Source organism: Crinia signifera, chromosome 12 (genome assembly GCF_055691185.1).
Source record: "Crinia signifera chromosome 12, ASM5569118v1, whole genome shotgun sequence".
NCBI lineage: Eukaryota > Metazoa > Chordata > Amphibia > Anura > Myobatrachidae > Crinia > Crinia signifera.
Window position 1 is genome coordinate 15990765 of NC_139228.1, and position 21049 is coordinate 16011813.

At 44.3% G+C, this 21049-nt stretch overlaps 1 protein-coding gene across 1 annotated transcript in view; it reads right to left on the reverse strand.

Moving 5' to 3' along the window:
* Positions 1 to 5774: 5774 nt before the first annotated feature.
* The window catches only part of LOC146050622 (hepatocyte nuclear factor 6-like), a 21277-nt gene continuing 6002 nt past the window's right edge, over positions 5775 to 21049 (reverse strand). Inside the window, exon 3 of the mRNA XM_083167716.1 lies at positions 5775 to 13515. Within this exon, the coding sequence (XP_083023842.1) occupies positions 13199 to 13515 (317 nt within the window). The 3' untranslated portion in view covers positions 5775 to 13198. The remainder of the gene's footprint in view (positions 13516 to 21049) is intronic.

Sequence of the window (21049 nt, forward strand, 5' to 3'; positions counted from 1 at the left end):
CATGAACAAGGGACACTGTCATGTGATGTAATATGAATAAGGGTTACTACTGTGCAGCATAACACATATAAGGGACACTATCATGTGATGTAATATGAATAAGGGTCACTACTGTGCAGCATAACACAAATAAGGGACACTATCATGTGATGTAATGTAAATAAGGAACACTACTGTGCGGCGTAACATGAACAAGGGACACTGTCATGTGATGTAATATGAATAAGGGTTACTACTGTGCAGCATAACACAAATAAGGGACACTATCATGTTATGTAATGTGAATAAGGTGTGCACTAATGAGTGATGTAATTTGAATTGGTACTATTGTGTGGCCAAAAAACCAAATCCCTGTTTGTCTCTATTTAAAATATTGGGGTCTGGAAAAGAGCTCTAAAATATCTTGCTACGACTCTGTGGATGAGGATTACTATGGGGGAAAGGGGACAGGTGTTTCTGGCTGCTGCTGGGATCCGTGCTGCTAGTAATGGGTGCTGTGCTGGGAGAGGGGAACTGAGTCATGGTTGGAACTGTTGGTAGTGCTAGGGGTCACCAGCCAAAATATTGCCTAGGACATTAAATTGGTTAGGGCCGGCTCTGGGTGTGAATTTATAAATGCAGCGTGTAGTACCATGTAGTATAATGGCAATATAAAGTAAAGACGGTGTCACTGGAGCATCATGCCCCTGCGAGATGACTTCTTCCACTGAAAAGCTGGATTTCTGCTCATTTTCATAAGAATTTTACTCATCTGCACCCTCCGAATAAATTGTTTTATGTACTTCAGGACAGTGCCACAAGGTGGCGGTATTGTTAATAGAACTGCAACAAAAACTGCAGAAAGGGCCTGGAAATAAAACTACAGATTTCGATTGAAAAGCCACTTTTTAATGCAGCCGCAATTAATACTAGGGGCTACTGAGTAGTTGTACTGACATGCCAGGTTTTCCACATTGAATCAGGGTAGCCATCTCATCGCACACATTCCTTCCAACATTCTGAACAATGCAAGCAAAACTTGGCACACATGCTCTGATAGGGTCCGTGACCACTATGCCATGCAACCTGGGGATGCTGCTTTAGGGACATGACCAAGGGCATAGCTACCATAGGTGCAGTGAGTGCAGCTGCTATGGGGCCCAGAGCTGAGAGGGGCCACCTTCCCTGTCACAGTTACATGTACTATATACAGGGGTGTAGCTACCATAGGTGCAGGGAATGCAGCTGCTATGGCATACCTCCCAAATTCTGACGTCCCCGAGGCGGGAAGTAGCTGCTGCGTACCGTAGGTGCGTTAAAAATTTCGGGGGTGTGGCCTAATTCAGGGGGCGTGGTCTATAATCATGGCTCCCCGCGAGGCCACGCCCCCATTTTGCCGCTATGTGGGCATGACCCAGAGGCTCTGTGAGCCTCTAGCCATGCCCCCAGACCCCTGGCTGTTGGAATAGACACTGTGCGCATGCGCACAGCGTTTATTCCCCGCTGCTTAGCAGCCGACAGGGGGGACTCCCAACAGCCCCCCTCACTGCGTGACACTGCTGGCCGCGGGAGGGACAGCGGGACAGGCCCTGATAATCGGGACTGTCCCGCTGTAATCGGGACTGTTGGGAGGTATGCTATGGGGCCCAGAGCTGAGAGGGGCCACCTTCCCTGTCACAGTTGCATGTGTTATATACAGGGGTGTAGCTACCATAGGTGCAGGGAGTGCAGCTGCTATTGGGCCCAGAGCTGAGAGGGGCCACCTTCCCTGTCACAGTTAAATGTGTTATATACAGGGGTGTAGCTACCATAGGTGCAGGGAATACAGCTGTTATGGGGCCCAGAGCTGAGAGGGGCCACCTTCCCTGTCAAAGTTACATGTGTTATATACAGGGGTGTAGCTACCATAGGTGCAGCTGCTATGGGGCCCAGAGGTGAGAGCGGCCACCTTCCCTGTCACAGTTACATGTGTTATATACAGGGGTGTAGCTGCCATAGGTGCAGGGAGTGCAGCTGCTATGGGGCTTCATACATCCTAAGTTTTTGGACCTGGCATGAAAAGGGGGTGGAGCTACTAGGCTAGTGGGTGTGACTTCTTCCACTGAAAAGCTGGATTTCTGCTCATTTTCATAAGAATTTTACTCATCTGCACCCTCCGAATAAATTGTTTTATGTACTTCTGGACAGTGCCACAAGGTGGCGGTATTGTTAATAGAACTGCAACAAAAACTGCAGAAAGGGCCTGGAAATAAAACTACAGATTTCGATTGAAAAGCCACTTTTTAATGCAGCCGCAATTAATACTAGGGGCTACTGAGTAGTTGTACTGACATGCCAGGTTTTCCACATTGAATCAGGGTAGCCATCTCATCGCACACATTCCTTCCAACATTCTGAACAATGCAAGCAAAACTTGGCACACATGCTCTGATAGGGTCCGTGACCACTATGCCATGCAACCTGGGGATGCTGCTTTAGGGACATGACCAAGGGCAGAGCTACCATAGGTGCAGTGAGTGCAGCTGCTATGGGGCCCAGAGCTGAGAGGGGCCACCTTCCCTGTCACAGTTACATGTACTATATACAGGGGTGTAGCTACCATAGGTGCAGGGAGTGCAGCTGCTATGGCATACCTCCCAAATTCTGACGTCCCCGAGGCGGGAAGTAGCTGCTGCGTACCGTAGGTGCGTTGAAAATTTCGGGGGTGTGGCCTAATTCAGGGGGCGTGGTCTATAATCATGGCTCCCCGCGATGCCACGCCCCCATTTTGCCGCTATGTGGGCATGACCCAGAGGCTCTGTGAGCCTCTAGCCATGCCCCCAGACCCCTGGCTGTTGGAATAGACACTGTGCGCATGCGCACAGCGTTTATTCCCCGCTGCTTAGCAGCCGACAGGGGGGACTCCCAACAGCCCCCCCTCACTGCGTGACACTGCTGGCCGCGGGAGGGACAGCGGGACAGGCCCTGATAATCGGGACTGTCCCGCTGTAATCGGGACTGTTGGGAGGTATGCTATGGGGCCCAGAGCTGAGAGGGGCCACCTTCCCTGTCACAGTGGCATGTGTTATATACAGGGGTGTAGCTACCATAGGTGCAGGGAGTGCAGCTGCTAATGGGCCCAGAGCTGAGAGGGGCCACCTTCCCTGTCACAGTTAAATGTGTTATATACAGGGGTGTAGCTACCATAGGTGCAGGGAATACAGCTGTTATGGGGCCCAGAGCTGAGAGGGGCCACCTTCCCTGTCAAAGTTACATGTGTTATATACAGGGGTGTAGCTACCATAGGTGCAGCTGCTATGGGGCCCAGAGGTGAGAGCGGCCACCTTCCCTGTCACAGTTACATGTGTTATATACAGGGGTGTAGCTGCCATAGGTGCAGGGAGTGCAGCTGCTATGGGGCTTCATACGTCCTAAGTTTTTGGACCTGGCATGAAAAGGGGGTGGAGCTACTAGGCTAGTGGGTGTAACCCCAGTCAGAGGTGGTATGGCCTAGAGCCATGAACCTTGTTTTTGTCACTTTAGGGGCATGACCAGAGATGCTCCAACAGCTGGGCAGCCCCCATCTCACTCCCTGCACTGCGCATGGCATCTCTTCAGCGATCTCCAGCTTCCCCAACTACCCCCCCTACCCGCCTGCGGGACACTGTGGGAGGGACAGTGGCATATTAGTGGCACATCAGCCAGGTCATTTTCTGTGCTCTAAGGTAGGCAGGCAATAACCTGAGTCTCTGGGAGTGGATGGCCATTAGGATCAGTCCGCTGTTTAGTAACAGATAGGTAAGGGGGCCCTTACAGTGTGGCATAATGTGCTAAAAGTGATACTACTGTGTGGCATAATGTGTATGACGTGGTACATTTCTGGCATAATGTGTAAAGGTGCTCTACTTTATAATGTCTATAGCAGGGATAGTTTCTATTTTGTGAGCTGCACCAGATTTTTAAGCCAGCAATAACTGCAACCACCTATGGGATACTGCCGTCTACAAGGCTTTACCATACTGGATGATCATTGTGCTGGATGTATCTGGTCTCACATATCATTGTCTGCTGGAAGGAAAGGTTTTCACTTAATACATGCTACAACATAGAGATCACCAAACACTGACCATATGAGTATGATTATGCCTGGCAGGGTGATTAAATATTGAGCACCCAGAAATTGGATCATGCCTAGGGTCCAATAACCCCGGTCTGTGTGTGATTCATTACCAATTCTAAGCAGTTATTACAGCATCAGCCTTTTATCCTTCTGTGAATCTATAGAAATTGGTTCTGTTTGGACAACTGGTCTGAAAATCTAATCGCAGCAGATTTATTCCACTTTAATTGATGGCCTCAGGCAACATTGGAACTATTTCTATCAATGTGCGGGTTATAGAAGGCCCCAGTGATGCTCTTGAGTGACTACTACTATGAATAATATCCGTTATATCTATAGACACTCGCACACAATGTATACACTTGATGCACAAATTAAATACCTCATTAAATGACTGTCTGGTGGGCTTTAACATTTTTCCAACTCTATCCAAGTAAAACTGGTAGCTGCCGTACCGGAAGAGGTCAATGTCTTCCTCGCTATATGCTTTGGCCCGCTATTATGTGTCTTGGGGGATTTTTAAGCATCCAACTGGCCAGGAGTATGACTGATAAGCCACCGCAACCGCGATACAGACTACTAATGATTCCACCACAAATTAGTATAGGTGGAATTTTACACTACCGAGTTACACCGGCTGACGCTCCAGTCATTTCTTCTCAATCTTCATAGAGGAATAGTCCAAAGCCATCAATTAATAACTGATTATGAGGTTCTGCCACAGGCCTCAGCCAAGTCTTCTTTTTGGCTCTTTTGTAGCTTCTCCACCACTGGTTTTAAATAAAGCACAAAATTATATGGAACCCAAGTTATTCTTAAGTTTAATCATACCAGCATATCGAAATGTGGGACCTTTCAAAACTTTAACAACATTCCATAAAATGCCCTCCTCAGCTGGTCAATGTTGTGGACCATTATTTACACCATGGGAAGCAGCATCTAAGATAGTTTAACAGATGGTCATTGTTGTGGACCATTGTGTCCTCCCTGGATGAAATGACGTCTAAGATAGCTCCTCAGATGGTCAATGTTGAGGACTATTATCTCCACCCTGGGAGAAATGATATCTATGATGTCCCTGAGATGGGTAATGTTGTAGACCATTATATCCACCCTGGGAGAAGACACATGTATGATAGCCCTGAGATGGTCAGTGTTGTGTAACATTATCTCGGTCCTGGGGGAAGTCAAATCTATGATAGCTTCAGAGATGGTCAGTGTTGTGGACCATTATCTCCACCCTTGAGTAAGTTACATCTATGATAGCTTCTAACAAGGTCTGTGTTGTGGACCATTAGCTCAATCCTTGGGAAAGTCAAATCTATGATAGCCCTTAGATGGCCAGTGTTGTGGATGATTATCTCCACCCTGGGGTAGTCAAATGTATGATAGCCCCTGATATAGTCAATGTAATGGACCATTATCTCCACCCTGGGGTAAGTCACATCTATGAAAGCTCTAAGATGGTCCATGTTGGGGACAAGTATATCCACTTGGGGAATCTGGGATAGCTTGTGCTCTGGGGTGGGTAGTGTGGCTTCATATATTTATCAGCAAAGCAATTACAATATAACAAAGATTGTACTTTAGTTTTATGATATTTGGTTTGTATGTTATTATCATTTATTTACGGTATCAGTTTCATAAACTAAGAACATAAAACGCCAGCCTTTAATCTTTCAAGAAAGGACATTTAATTTCTGCGTAACATCACCACGGACAAATCACACGATGAGGTATCAGAGAAAAAACTTTGGTATAAAATGTACATGTTTTAAAATGTGTACAGGCAAAAAGACTTTGGTTAATTAGCACAAATAACAAAGTTTAAACATTCAAGTTTATTTATTTTTCTCTATATGTGTAATATATATATATATATTAAAATGCACAGCTGATTTTTTTTTTTTTTTGCCGCTAACACTGTGTGTATGAACATGAACTGAATAAATTAATATTTAAATATTTTGGATAGTCACACCGTTTTCTGACTTTATGGGCTTCTGGACTTGGGCCGCTATAGTAGAGGGTGCCTTACATTGGATAATTGGGGGTGTGGGGGTGTAACCGGAGAACTTGAGACTGCTCCTTACCAGTGTTCTACAGCATGGCAGTATTCTACATTAAGAAAATCTCCATCTCTCACCCATTGAGACCACATGCTATTCTTTCCAGGCTTCCTTAAAGGGAACAAAACATATATATTTTTTAATTTTGTATAAATTAAACACTGCAATGTATTTTCTTAGGGCATACCATACACATGCCCTTATTCTGGTCGGTGCGGATATATCCGCGTGCGTTCGGCCCGCCGATGTTTTGTGTCTGCGCATGTGCAGAGGCGTCTCTGCGCATGTGCGAGCGGGGCGTACGGCCAAATCCCGCATGATATGTGAACACTCCGAACAGGGGGTGGAGAGGGGCGTGAAGGGCTATTTGGGCTCATTACCATATGCATACGCCCCGCGTTTCATGGGCGTTCCCATGAAAACGCTGGGCGTATGCATGGTAATGCGGCCGTGACGCACGTGTAGGGGGCGGACATATGACATCGCCGGATGTCAGCTGCCCGCCCAGATCCCTGCTTTTGCACGGAGAAATGTCCGTGTGGTCTGAGGTTGCGGGAGCTGGTGGAGCACTCGGTCCTGCATTCGATGGTCTGTGACCATCGAATGATGGGGGAGGTTCCCTTAGATGGAGGAGGCGTATTCCGTGTAAAATACACGTGCGGTCCGTTCTGCCAGCTTCTTACCGCGTACGGACGGAGTTGGCGATCCATATGGAAGGCGGGGTTTCGCACGCACGTCCCGGCCGCACCGACCAGAATAAGGCCCACAGTTCTGCATTGTATCTGGAAGTGGAGATGTTGGCAATAGGAAACAATCAGATCTATGGAGTTAATTTGCGAAGATGGGAGTTCTACTGAAGATGCGATCAGATCTATTATCTTCTAGAAGATGCTAAATAAATAAGTAGACTCTGATTGGTTGCTATCGGCAACATTCTGTCTTCAATAGAACTCCCATCTTAGTAAATCTACCCCTACATATAATTTATCTAGCACCTTCTAGAAGATAACAGCTGGAATCTCTTTGGTTGCTCAGGGCAACATCTCCACTTCAATAAACTCATAATTTAGTAAATATATACTACCTGGTCTTCACATGGCATGAGCCTATCACTGGGCATGCTGAGATCAGCAATATGGTGCCCTCTTTTGCCCAAGCTTAATTGCTCAAGACGAGAAGGGCAAAATGGGGATCTTTTAAAGGGAAGAAAGGAACCATTAGATCCTCCCTCCCAAATTTGCTATAGGCCCAACAATGCCATGAGAGTGACACCTACAGGCAGTCTGGGACTCTTCACCACTGCTGGCTGAGAATAGTAGGTACGCAACAGCTGGGGGGGAAATCATAGATAACTAACCAGATTAAACAAAAGGCACGTCATAAATAAACAATATCTTTTTCTTCCAATAAATCTGCAAAGTTCAATTACTTGTCCTTGTACACAACATAATATACATATATAAAAGGATATTCCTGTTTTGATTTGCATTCCGACTGCGCGTTGCCCATGAAGACCACCAATAACGGTGTCTCGGAGATAGTCAACCCAGAAACATCAATAAGTTTGGTAATGTGGTAACTTAAATAAATAAATAAATAAATAACATTATAATGTCAACAAACGCTTTTCTGATATACATCTAGCCTACAGCTACATTCGCCTAGGAATGCACATTATGCAAATTAATACTGTCTCATTATACAAAAAACCCTAAGAATTAATTGTCGTTTAGCCCATCTTGATTGTTCTGTTTTAATTTACTCGATTTCTCGTTTAACATGTCACCTAGAAGTTAATCGCTAAGGAGCTCATAATTCTAATTTAGAGGAGATTTATCATAGCTTGGTGAGAGATAAAGTGGAGAGAAATAAATTACCAACCACTCAGTTACTGTTGTTTTTCAAACACAGCCTGTAATATGACAGTTAGGAGTTGATTGGTTGGAATTGTATCGCTTTCCCTTTTATCTATCTTCACAGTTTGATAAATCTCCTCCTTAGTATTCACTGAGGTTGTTTTCTTGTTAGCCCATAAAGGCTCCTAAATCAGCATTGTTTATCTTCCAACCCTGTTATTTTGCTCATAAAAAGCAAATTTGAACAAACTCACAAAAGCAATGTTGTGGGTTACAAAACAATTGTCACGCGCATACATTTATTCTTTGGTAAAGGTTATACAAAGATGATTATTTGTCCTTAATAAGATTAAGGACCATGGATTCAACCATTTTTTTTCATGTAGAACAGCCATTTTGAATCAAAGAACAGCCATTTTGAATCCGTACTTTTTTGTGTGTGGCAGCCATTTTGAGCGATTTATCATCTAAACTAAAAAAAAAAAAGATGGCTTCCATGAATTATCTACATTATAATTAATTTTAAAGATTGATTTAAAATCTACACCCTCATGACACTTAATCAGCAATCCTAATGACTACTGTGCCACATGTGGCTTGCTAAACAGAAGATGGCTGCCGAGGAAATGATGTATTACAATATTCTTTAAATACATATTTGACACCAACAATTCAGCGACAATATAGTCTCCAGCTTAGACCTCAAAGTAGGTCCACAACTGTATTACAAATACCCGTCAAGACTATTTTTTTATCTTTTAAATAACCCCCAAGAATGAGGTAGAATTATTTTGATATGCCAGTATAGCCATGCCAATGAGAAATGCAGTGATGGATGAGGAAAAAGATGACGTTATTGAGGTGTACGTTGGTCCGCCATGACTTTGATGCAAAATCTACTGACCGCTAAATGCATCATGCAAATTTCTGTTGGGATGCTGCAGGTCTCCATTACTGACGGAGGCGATGGTGAGGATTACAGGATCTTATGCTCGACTGGGGCTGTGTCTACTGAGAGGATTGACCTATAACCCACATTATTGTAGTCCAGTTTCATGACCTATTCAATGCTAAACTGTTTGGCTTATTACAAGGATCCTTCACACGGAATAGGACTACTAGGGCTGCTGCAAGTACTTGGGCCTTGCTTGTTTAAAGCAATCATGATAGGTTTCACTGTAGGCCTTCTTGTTGCTTCAGCCAGCTCTTAATCTGTGGCTATTAGGTACGGATAAAACGCTCCTCTGTGAAAACATTTCTATCGACTCAACTGAACAGAGCAACGGGCGGGGGGGAGGAAACCCAAGCGCAGTTTAACATTACATTTCACCACACAAACGGCTGTCACCCATCTCCAATACCTGATAGCATCATATAAAACAGGTCAATACCAGGAATCAATGTGTTGTTCAAGGTTCTATGTATCATAACTTGACAGAAGGACAGAGAGGAGGAGGATGGTAGAAGGGGTTGCATAAAATGGGTCAGTTGTTTATTGCTCCTGTTTATGTGTGCCGTTCCAAGATGGCTGACACTAGGAAATTGGAACATATCAGTCCTCTACAGTTGCAAAAAGCAGAATATAAAATGACATAGTCCCAAATTCGCTGATAGCCTACCACGGGTTTAGGTATAATTAGGTCTTACCCAGAAATTGGTCAGGGAAGGCTTATGCCCAAGCATTATGTATATAACACTGTGTTTTGTTGTCCGAGTAAACAGAGCAGACAGAAAAAAATATAAAATTCTAGGACGCTCGTTTCACGCTTAATTACGTAAAACAAAAATTGTTTGAACAAATTATTTCCCAGGTATAGATCTAGCTGTAATTTATTATGGAGAAGTATTCTAAAATCTATACTGTATTGAGTTTTTTTGAATCTCTGGGATAATGCCCAATCTTCTATAACTGATATGGATATAAGACACAAGTGATGCTAATACTAAAATATATAAACTGCAAGAAGCATGTGTATAAACAGTGAGTTCTGTATGAAAGGGATTATACACGCTCTGATGTAAATTATAATATTGATTTTATAAGTCACCTTGGAGACCTGTGACCTGTGAGGGAACACTTGGCCTTTGACCTCTGTATGATCACTGAACTCTCCGGTGACTATAATATCCTTAGAGTACTGTAGGTGGTACATTAGCATAAAATGCTCCAGCCAAGTGGATCTATGTGCAACACATGTAAATAAAATTTCTGCCGTTCCTGTATTATTGAGTTGTGATGCCATCACTTAGGTGGTCACTAAGAAATGTGCATTATGGGGAGTGAAGTTCAGCCTTCTGGATGGTACTTGAATGATATTTGAAGTCACCTCAGATATCTGTGTCCCATATAAAAGCACCATGCTGCCTACATCATTGCATTGTTATGTGGTCGCAGGTGTGCGGACACAGAATCTAGCTTCGCCCCTGAAACATGTGAAGCCTCCCCTGCCGGGTTCTAATTGGGTTAGAGTTCACTTGACACTAAAGCAGGGATGGTCATCGGTGGGTAAAACCATCAAAGTCACCAACTAATGGTACCATCGATGGATAATCCAACAATGGCCACCCATAATAAGCCATGAAATCAAAGGTGCCCTCTGATATTCATAAAAATTTACAGTTGGGAACATTTAGGGAGATGTATCAAACCTACTAAAAAGGGAGAAAGAGAAGACGTTGCTTGTAGCAACCAATCAGCTTTACAGTACATTCTATATAATCATATCTTAAAGCTGACTGACTTCTCCACCCATTTTTTTGGGGGGGGGGGGTTTGATACATCTCCCCCATTATTCTTCATAACATACACATTCACCTAATGTATATTGAAGCAATGACATCACAGCTCACTGGCTATAATCGATGATGACATCAGTACTCGTTTATATGATTAACATCACTTGTATATTACACGACGATGAACATTTAGCCTAAGGACACGTTTTCCTGTATTAGGGGAGAATTTCAGGCTGCGTCACTTTTCTGAACTTAATGAACTATAATTTTTTTAAAAATTTCTTTCAAATTAAATAGAATTGAATGTTGTATTTTATATTATTAGACAACGTAGATTACATTTGGGGCAATTACCGGTAAGCGTCTTCTTCTGATTCCCCTCCTGTAGCAAATTACTGTACAACTATGATAAACCATACTGGACGGGATATGGACTTTCGGTCGACACACATTATGCTAATAGCCAATAGGTTACCTACCATTGGTCATTATGTCACCATGGACAATAGGTTGACACATGAAAAGTTTGACAAGTTTTTCAAAAAATGTCCACGTGGCCCATGAGTGGGAATGGTAAAGTATGGCGAGCAAAGCAAGCCACACGAGGGGGCGCTGTACACTAATCGGGGGTCCACGTGCTCAAATCTAAAGATTGACAACAAAAAAGGTCAAAATTTCATGTCAACCTTTCTGCGTCAACCTTTTTCCATGTGGACCTTGTACTGTTGAGTCCATGATCTACCCCCAGTGATACAACCAGTCCCCTGTAGGTAGTAACAACACTGCAAACAAACCAGTAAAACAAAGACGCATCCGAACAAAACAGAAAAATATATGTATGCGTTAATCATTTCTAAACTGAACGTTCAATTATATTTTAAAATGTAACTTTTTATTTTTTTGTAATTCAACCTATGATTCCATAAATAAAAGTATTGGTGGGCGGCTGACAGCTAAATGCACAGGCCAGGACAATGCATTAGAGGTGACTGCGGAAGCCAAGGGGTTAGTGGTTCCCCCCAGAGGATCTGATCGGTGGACTCCAGAGAAGGCAGAGTGTGCTGACCTTCCCACCTCCGCCTCCTCTCATCTCCCACTGTTCCATTGAACTCACTAATTCCCCGTCAGCTGGTCAGGAGTAAAATAAAAAGAGCCTGGGGAGGGTCTGGCTGTACAGCCAGACTGCAGCCCACAGCTTCTAAAGGAGAAAAGGTCAAAACCTCTTCAAAGTTACATAGCGAGGCTTTGAATTTTCACCAGAGAGGTTGGATCCTCATCACGCAAGCGGATGGTAGGGAAAATAGCGGCTCTTGCTGTTGGGGTAAGACGTTATTTAGGGAGAGTTGTACCTAACCTGTGAGATAAATGATGATTGGTTGGTATATAATCTCTGTCCAAGCTTTGGTAAATCTCCCCCAGTCTCCCTTTCTCCTGAGGCCAGGGTGATGTCTCCTTGTACTAGGGCTGTTTCCATCATGACATGATACATTTACCAATATTTTGGTTTCTTTTTTCTTTTTTACCCGTTGAACAATTTTTTTGCTTTGGCTTAGAATTTGCTCTTCACGGAGAGAGGTAAAGTGGGAGGCAATGAAGAACCAGCCAATCAGCTTCTAACTGCCATGTTACAGGCTGTGTTTGAAAAAGCTGGTTGGATGGTACATTATCTCCGTCCACTTTTTATCTCTCCGAGGATTTGTACATAGGCTCCTTCATTTCCCTAGCACACCATTGCCAGCTCAGCAACAGAGGTAGCTATCAAAACAATTATTTTTTTGTAGTGCCATACATTATTCTTCAAAAGAAAACACACAATGGGAGTTTTATATGAAACAGAGAAATTTCACGGTGTGGAAACAGGAGTGACTCCATTTTATGACAGGCTGCAAATGACCAATAGCCAGTTGTCAGGACTGTCAGCATCAATGTCTACTAGCTCCCCGCCCCATCTGCCATGCAATGAAACATGGCGGTTCCTTGGTAGTAAGGGCTATTGATTAGGTCATGTGATTAGAGGTCATGTGTCAGGCTGTTAGTGCACTGAAAAACACTTCTGCAGCCATAGAGGATACACTTTAGAAGACAACACATGTGCTGTTGCTATGGTGATTCGGGCACTGACATTATGAGGGACTTGTCATCAAGGTGTCACTGAAAGGACACCAACGTGGGATACCTGTATCACCTGTAGCGCACTGGGTGTCTTGACAGTGCCATGAAAATAAATTAAGATATAAATAACACGTATGAACCAGTCTTAGAACCCAATGAAGGAGGTATCAGCAAGGAACTGATGTTATGTGTTTTGGAACAAGTCAATTACTCATAACACCTAGGAGTCTCCTTGTCTTAAGACACCTCCAGGTCGATGTTCTTCATACGGTGTCCGGAATGGACAAAGGTTGAACATAAAGGCTGAGCTTACAGTATCTTTGGTTGATAGCGCTATAGGCATCTTCTCATGCTTTGGTGCAAGCAATGGCTGAGCCACCTTTGGAGGATAAAGAACCCACGGATGATGGGGAGCGCCCATGAGCCTCATCCATCCACTTGTCCAAGCTTCTCCTGCGGGCATTCATGAAGAAGTTGCTGACAGTGGAGAGCTCTAGGCCCAGCTGCTGGGCAATGGTGATTTGCAATTCCTTGGAGGGCCGCTGGTTCTCGTGAAAGATGGCGTGTAGCGTGCGTCGTTGGATGTCGGTGAAGACCAGGCGGTGCCTCTTAGGCACGTGATTTCTTTCGGCTCTGCTTTGCTCTTGCTCTTTCCTTTTGCAAGCTGTTGGCGGAAATAGAAAGAAAAGGGCAAAGAGATTAAATATGTTCCCAGAGTATGCTCAGTCATTGTGCTCGGAATAAAGTCTAATTCACAAACCTAGTGGAACGTATTATTTGGTAGCAATCGCATACAATTTAATGGAGGTCCTTAGTCAATATTCATAGGAGTGAAGCCTACCATGCCGCCAGGAACTAGTGACATTACTGAGGTATGAAATACATAGGGGGATATATTGGTCCTTCAAGAGACATAGGAGATGTTCAAAGCTTTGAAGAGTGATAGAGTAGAGAGAGAGAGATAAAAGTACCTGCAAGCTCCCTAGCTTATAGGCTGTGTTTAAAAAATGACAGGAGTTGATTGGTTGGTGGTTAACCTCTTACTCTATCTATCATTCTCCGAGGCCAGGTACATTGGTTGATTGGTTACTATGGAGAAGTTAACCCTTGCAACCAATTATGTGTTCTATTGAAGATGGGATGCTTCCCTAAGCAACCAATCAGATTCTCCTTATTTATTTAGCACCTTCTAGAAGGTAATAGGATGGCAGCAGTGGGCCCTTTTGTCCTCAGAGGCACTGATGCAATGCACCTGCTGCACCAATGGTAGTTCCGCCTCTGGCCTCATGCCACTGGGCTGTTATAGTCCACAATTACTCTACAGGCTGAACATTTGCATAGCTCACAAAATGGCTGCCTCTAAATGCTGTGGTACACACACACTTTAACAACATGGCTAAATGTGCACTAATGTGCTCAAAACCATAGCAACCAATCAGATGTTTACTTTCGTTACCTAAACTATATTAGAATAAAATGGCAGAAAGAATTTGATTTGTTACTTTGGTTCACAGGTCATTTGTGCCATTGAACCATGTTAATAATTGAGCTTCACACCCTTATGAGAACAGAATAGTGCAATGCAAATGGACAGCCTGCACCTTTTCTGTGCAATAGTCCGACTTCTGCTTAGAACAGACATACGGTAGGGCCAGACTGAGTTCTTTGAACATGTATATATACTAAGCTGCTCACAACAGTTTAGCATATGCGATCCTTTGCAATGCAGATGCAGGGGGAGGTGTATATATATATATATAGCACCCCTTCCTGCATACTGTCCCCTGCCTGCACACAACACCCTGCCTGCATACCATCCCCTGCCTGCATACCACCCCCTGTCTGCATACCACCCCCTGCCTGCACACCACCCCCTGCCTGCACACCCCCCTGCCTGCATACCACCCCCTGCCTGCACACCACACCCTGCCTGTACACCACCCCCTGTCTGCATACCCCCCTGCCTGCATACCACCCCCTGCCTGCATACTGCCTACTACCTGCATAACACCCCCTGCCTGCATACCGCCCCCTGCTTGCACACCACCTCCTGCCTGCACACCAGTGCCTACCTGCACACCCCCCTGCCTGCATACCACCCCCTGCCTGCACACCACCCCGTCTGCATACCCCCCTGCCTGCATACCACCCCCTGCCTGCATACTGCCTACTACTTGCAGAACACCCCCTGCCTGCATACCGCCCCCTGCTTGCACACCACCTCCTGCCTGCACACCACTGCCTACCTGCACACCACCCCCTGCCTGCAAACGGCCTACTGCCTGCACACCACCCCCTGCCTGCACACCACTGCCTGCCTGTAGATCACCCCCTGCCTGCATAACACCCCCTGCCTACATGCAACCCCCTGCCTGCACATCACCACCTGCCTGCATACCACCCCCTGCCTGCATACTGCCCCCTACCTGCACACCACATCCTGCCTTCACACCACCCCCTCTCTGCACACCACTGCCTGCCAGCAGACCATCTCCTGCCTGCATACCACCCCCTGCCTGCATACCAGCCTCTGCCTGCATACCACCTCCTAGTAGTTCATTGGTTCCTATGGGCAACTTCTACACTTGTCCACTCTTTAGAAGGTTTGATACATACTGCCCCTCCCCAGTGTTGCAGGTGTTCCTACGCCCAGGGGACCCTGATGATGTAATAACTGTATTGTAGAGCTCCAAGGTCCTCTGAGACAGCATCGCTGATCACATACCAAGCATCTAAAAATGAAAAGAGGTGATGTTTCCTATAGCATCCAATCAAATTCTGTCATTTTAGGCTGCAACAGAGAAATGACAGACAGAATCTGATTGGTTGCCATGGGCAACATCGCCTCTTTTCATTTTTAGAAGCTTTTGTTAATTTACCCCTGAAAATAACAATGAACTGTTAGCACCTAGGTAAATACTTTATCATTATTACACAAGAGTGCGGTGTGACTATTATGTCACTAGTATGACATCACCGCTATCATACAGAAGGTGGTGGCTTTATTACACCGGACAAACCCCACATTGGGAGTTTCTTTATAGGCAAATGTCGGACTGAGGAAGTGGCATTGGGCCTCTGCAGTGTCCAACCTAACCCAACATCCAACATCGGGGTGATTCAGCTTGGCTCTGTAAGCAGCTAAAATCACTGATTACCGAGCGCTGAAAACGCCGCCCACCGGGTAAGTGAATGCCCACCACCACTTTGCCGTGCAAGTGTTCGCTCCGGAATGCAAATGGATGTCTACACTGACACATTCATGCGGGTGTGCAAGCGAAAAATCATTCAATAGTCGCCATCGGATTATTTTTTTGGGCATTCGGATTAAAAGTCAGGCTGAGCTGTCTGTTATCTGGGCCAGAGATGGCCGAAGAGGGGGCGTGCGCTGACATCCTATGACGTCAGCCACCCTCCCCGATCAGCCATTGGCCCGCCTGTGATCCCAGGGAGACGCCTAGCATTTTCATGGGGACACACATAAAACACTGGGCGCTCTCTGCCCCCCTCCCTTTCCTGGCGGTATGAACACCCCGCAAATTGGGTCTGCACATGCCAATTATCACTCATACCCATGCGTAGACCCGAAACTTCGGTCCCCGGCGCGTATACGCTGGGGACTGAGTTTTATAGAATCAGGCCCATCAGCTGTATTGACTAGGAACCTCTTACATTGTGAATCCATCCACAGCAGGCTGATAATGATTGTTATTTCCTATGCAGTCTGGCCTTGCGTCCTATTAATGCTGTGCTTCATGTGTCGTTCTAGTGTTTATCTACACGCTATATCACACGGGTCGCCCGTTTCTTGTGTCCCTACCTCCTGTCCCCATCTGGTCAGTCCTCCATCAGTTCCCTTCCCCCCGCTCTTGTCTTGGACACTGCACACTGATAGAATAATATTGATCATAGTCCAGCTGTGCGGCTGTATATATTCATTTAACCCCTACTGAGCCATAGGCCGTGCAACCCTCGCACTCATTTAAAAAACAGTGTTTTAATCAGCTTGGAGACTGTGCGGTTCTACTACAAAGAGTTAATGGAGCGCGCGGTTTGGATGGGGGACCGGTTTCCTTACGCACTCCGGCAAAGCAAGGGTCAAGAGCGATCTGGAATACTGCTCTTAACAGTCACGTCTCAGATCGAGGTCTCTCGTCTGCTCCAAGGGTTAACCAAGCCCCATAATAACAATTCAGATAAAGCAGAATGCAACAGGCGGTAATGAAATAATACCAGTAATTGAATACAAAATGACCATAATTACTTGATATATCTGGCGGAATGAGAGGAGAGGGCTCATATATAATCCGCCTCCCTAATGAAAGATTTCATAGGAGATCTCTGCCTGGGGAAGAGGGCAGCTAGGGACAGTTTACAGGGTAAACTTTCTATTATAAACCTATAAAGTGAACGTCTGTTCTGCGTGTGGGAGACGTGGAGGCGTAGAGACTTGGCTTGTGACACTGAATGAGCCGTGCGGGAAGGCGGTAGGTGACAATTTTATTGGAATAGTGATTTGTAAGTAGTGGAAAAGCAATTAATGGACAGAGGCTGAAAGCTGGGCACAAGATAGCACTATATAAAGGTTAATGCGATCACAATCAGACCCGCTTAACTAGGCTGCAGCGCGCGCTGCGTGTTCACCTGTCGTGTGCGGCGCTGGGGAGACACGTATTTCACATGCGCATAATATATGTGGTGTCCGCGGCTTACAAGGGGGAAGGGGGGTGATTTAATAAGCAAAAATGTGCTGTATGCGGAATCGTCCAATTATATACCTGCTCTCATTTTGCAAACTAAAATCCGATTGCTTGATATGGGTTACTTACAGTACATTTCATTATACACGTCCTTTCAGAAACCCACATATTACGTTCAGCAATGACTTAGATGCATATGAGGCCTTATTTATAGCTGTACGTAATCCCACGTTAAAATGAGCCTTGACGCATTCAATGAGATTGTGACCGGGTTTGTGCATGTTAACGGACATCAGTGCCCTTCCTGGATGCCCACTGGTGGTGCAGCATTCGTGCCGTCAAAGGCTTTGTGCAGGGCACCATCCACACCACCCTTGGTATGCAGCCTTGAGTTCTGCACACACCACACACACACACATGCAAGGTAAGTGAACTTTAGAAGGGTCATCGCTAGAGTCAAATCCATCTTTATTTCAAGTCTTTTGTGCGTCCGTAACCCGCACGCAAATTTGTGTTGATGATGATGACATAACTCATTGTTATAATCAACAGTCAGCACCAGAAATCTATAGCCTGCCCCAGTTCCCAATACAGCAGAAGGACGTAGAGCATGGTTTCCCCTTGCACCAGGCCACACCTGCAAATACTGGAACATACCGTGTTCAATCACAAACCTGCACACAGTGTGCCTGATCGATCATCCCATCTTTCAGTGTTCGAAGCTTACATAATAAATCACCTATACATTACCAACCAATCAGCTTCTGTCATTGTCAAACACCAGATGTAAAATGACACTTACATGTAGAAGCTGATTGGTTAGTACTTTTTTTCTCTCCACCAAACATTGATAAATCTCCCCAAGTGATATTATCAGCAGTCTGAAAACGAATGATATATATCGGCTTGACTATTGGCCCGTATACCCAATACACCTATGATCCACAACATTCACAGATACTGTATATCAGGTTGAGAAGCACGCCGTGGCAGATACAGATATATATATATATATATATATATACAAATGGGGCCTGCTGACCAGACGTATAGGCCAGACGATTGTTTAGTGTGTGCGCACAAGACCATTTATGCATAGACCCTAACCAATCGTTAGAGCAATCAATCTGTTGGCCGACTGTGTACCCAGCACAATTTTCCACTGGTGTTATTATCATGCCAATGCCGGGAGCTATGCACGATGGGAATTGTAGTTCTCAGGGTTCACAAAGACGGCAAGTCTTAATCAAATAATGCCCTGGAGAGGTGCATCCATTTGGCCTGCAAATCCATGGATGCCTTTGTGCAAAATAGGCACTTTCATAAATGACCCTTACTTGTTGCTATAGAAATATGGTGACATCATTATGTCATCACTACGGTTTCTTTAGTAAAGGGTAAGGCAGGAGAGACGCGATCCACGTCTTCCTCATTCCCTTGCTTCAATACGTTATGGGATCTCACGTTGTTGACAATATTTTAGTGTTGGACACATGCATTGCTCAATAACGTGTACTATTATAAATAACATGGATTATTACCTAATGCTAATGCAGGCTAAAGCTTCTCCCCACTTTTATGGGTGGAATTCAAGTGTTTTGGGCGCTAACATCCACTAAATGTCTAATTTTAAAATTAGTTTTAAAAAATTTTGCAGTCCCGCTTTTTGCTTTTGTTTTTTACTATCGGAAGAGTTTTGGTGATGGTAAAAGTACTTTTTTTATTTTTATATATTAGTTGCATACATTTATATCCCATTCTTAATTCGCCTATATCCCTTGACACTGTTATTAAATACCATAGGGATTAGGATGATCACGAGCGCTAAAAGTGCAAAGTATAAGAAAAACAACAATGTATGGGAAGGCAATGGGCCCATTAACTAGCACTGAGCTGCGTCCACCAGTCGGATGCCTGCCACAAAAACGTAGCTACCAGAGGTGCCTGTGGTGCAGCTGCTATGGGGCCTGAGCTGAGAGGCTCCACCTCACTGTCAAAGTTCCATGTGCTATATGTATTTTTCACCATTGGGTGGTACATAAGGCCCCGTACAAACTTTTGCTATGGGGCCTACAAATATCTCGTTACACCACTGGTTTAACAGATAAACTCCAAAAGCCAATTGGTCAAAGTGGCTACAGAATGCACCAGTTTAATGGGACTTACTGCAGATCCGTTCTTTTTCCTTATCACCATATTTCTTAGATGTCCCGCATTCATTTCTACATATGTTGCTTTGAGTAAGCCCATGGCTATAGACTTACCATTGATTCTATTAGATCTTTTGTGTTGTCCTTTAAACAGAAAGAGCACACCCTAGGTATATACAAAAAGTGTACATAGTTGGTTTTATGAAATATGGAAGAATGGTGTGACCAACGAGAGGCTCAACTCAGTAACAGCCCTGGAGGTAATATACGTGCCCCCCCCCACCCCCCCCAGAGTTTTACAGCTATACCTAAAAGGAATCTCAGGTGATACCGGGTACATAACTCTGTGTAGCAACATCTGGAGACATCTTTGTGAAGCAAAGGCCTCCTGAATCGTCCCCATTAAAGCATCTACCAATGATAAACATGTTGGTGCCTTTAAAGATGCAGGTTGTGCAGACGTGTGATTTTAGGCGTCCGAGCACCCTGCGTATTGTTGTGACATTACCTAGAATGTGCTGTGCTTATTCCATATTTGGATATTTTTGTTCCACCCCCCCCCTCCCTGCCTGTTGTTATCTAGAAAAACATCTTGCACCTCTAATCATTTTTTATGCTCGTGTTTAAAAAAAAATTGTGTACACCCCGTACTGTTTGTAAGGACAATGAAAATATATTGGTTGGAGGATAAAAAATGAAAATCCAAAGATTGGGGGGAAAAGGGGGCTAATTTCTGCAAAATCAAAAATCAATACGACGCTCACAGAAAGCTCCCTCTGGGAATGGAGTGCAAGGGATTGTGGGTAGTTTATGAGTAGACTGTATGTGTGTGTGTGTATATGTGTGTGTGTGTGTGTGTGTGTGTGTGTGTGTGTGTGTGGCACTGACTGAGTCCGCTGTAGAAATCAATGCTTCTTGCTGTAACCCATCAACTGCCAGGCCTTAATTAGAACTCAGTGTAGCAGTTGGGTCAAATAATAATAATAATATTTATATATATATATATATATATATATATATATATATATATATATATATAAACGAAATAAGGCAAATTGAAGCTATCTACTGTAGGTATTAATATCTATCTATTTATTTATCTATCTATCCATATATAAATATATATATATATATATATATATATATATACATATTCTATATCTCAAATTTGTGTTATCTACTTTTATACGAAGAAGGTGATTGTAAGCTCCGTTTGTTGCTGATTTCAACGATCGCCAATATTGTCGCTTTATGTATTGTTAAGTCTGTTTGAACTGCACCGACTTGGTTAATGTCCCATTAATGTACAGATATGCAAGGAGATTAGCAGAATTAAAACCCCACGTTT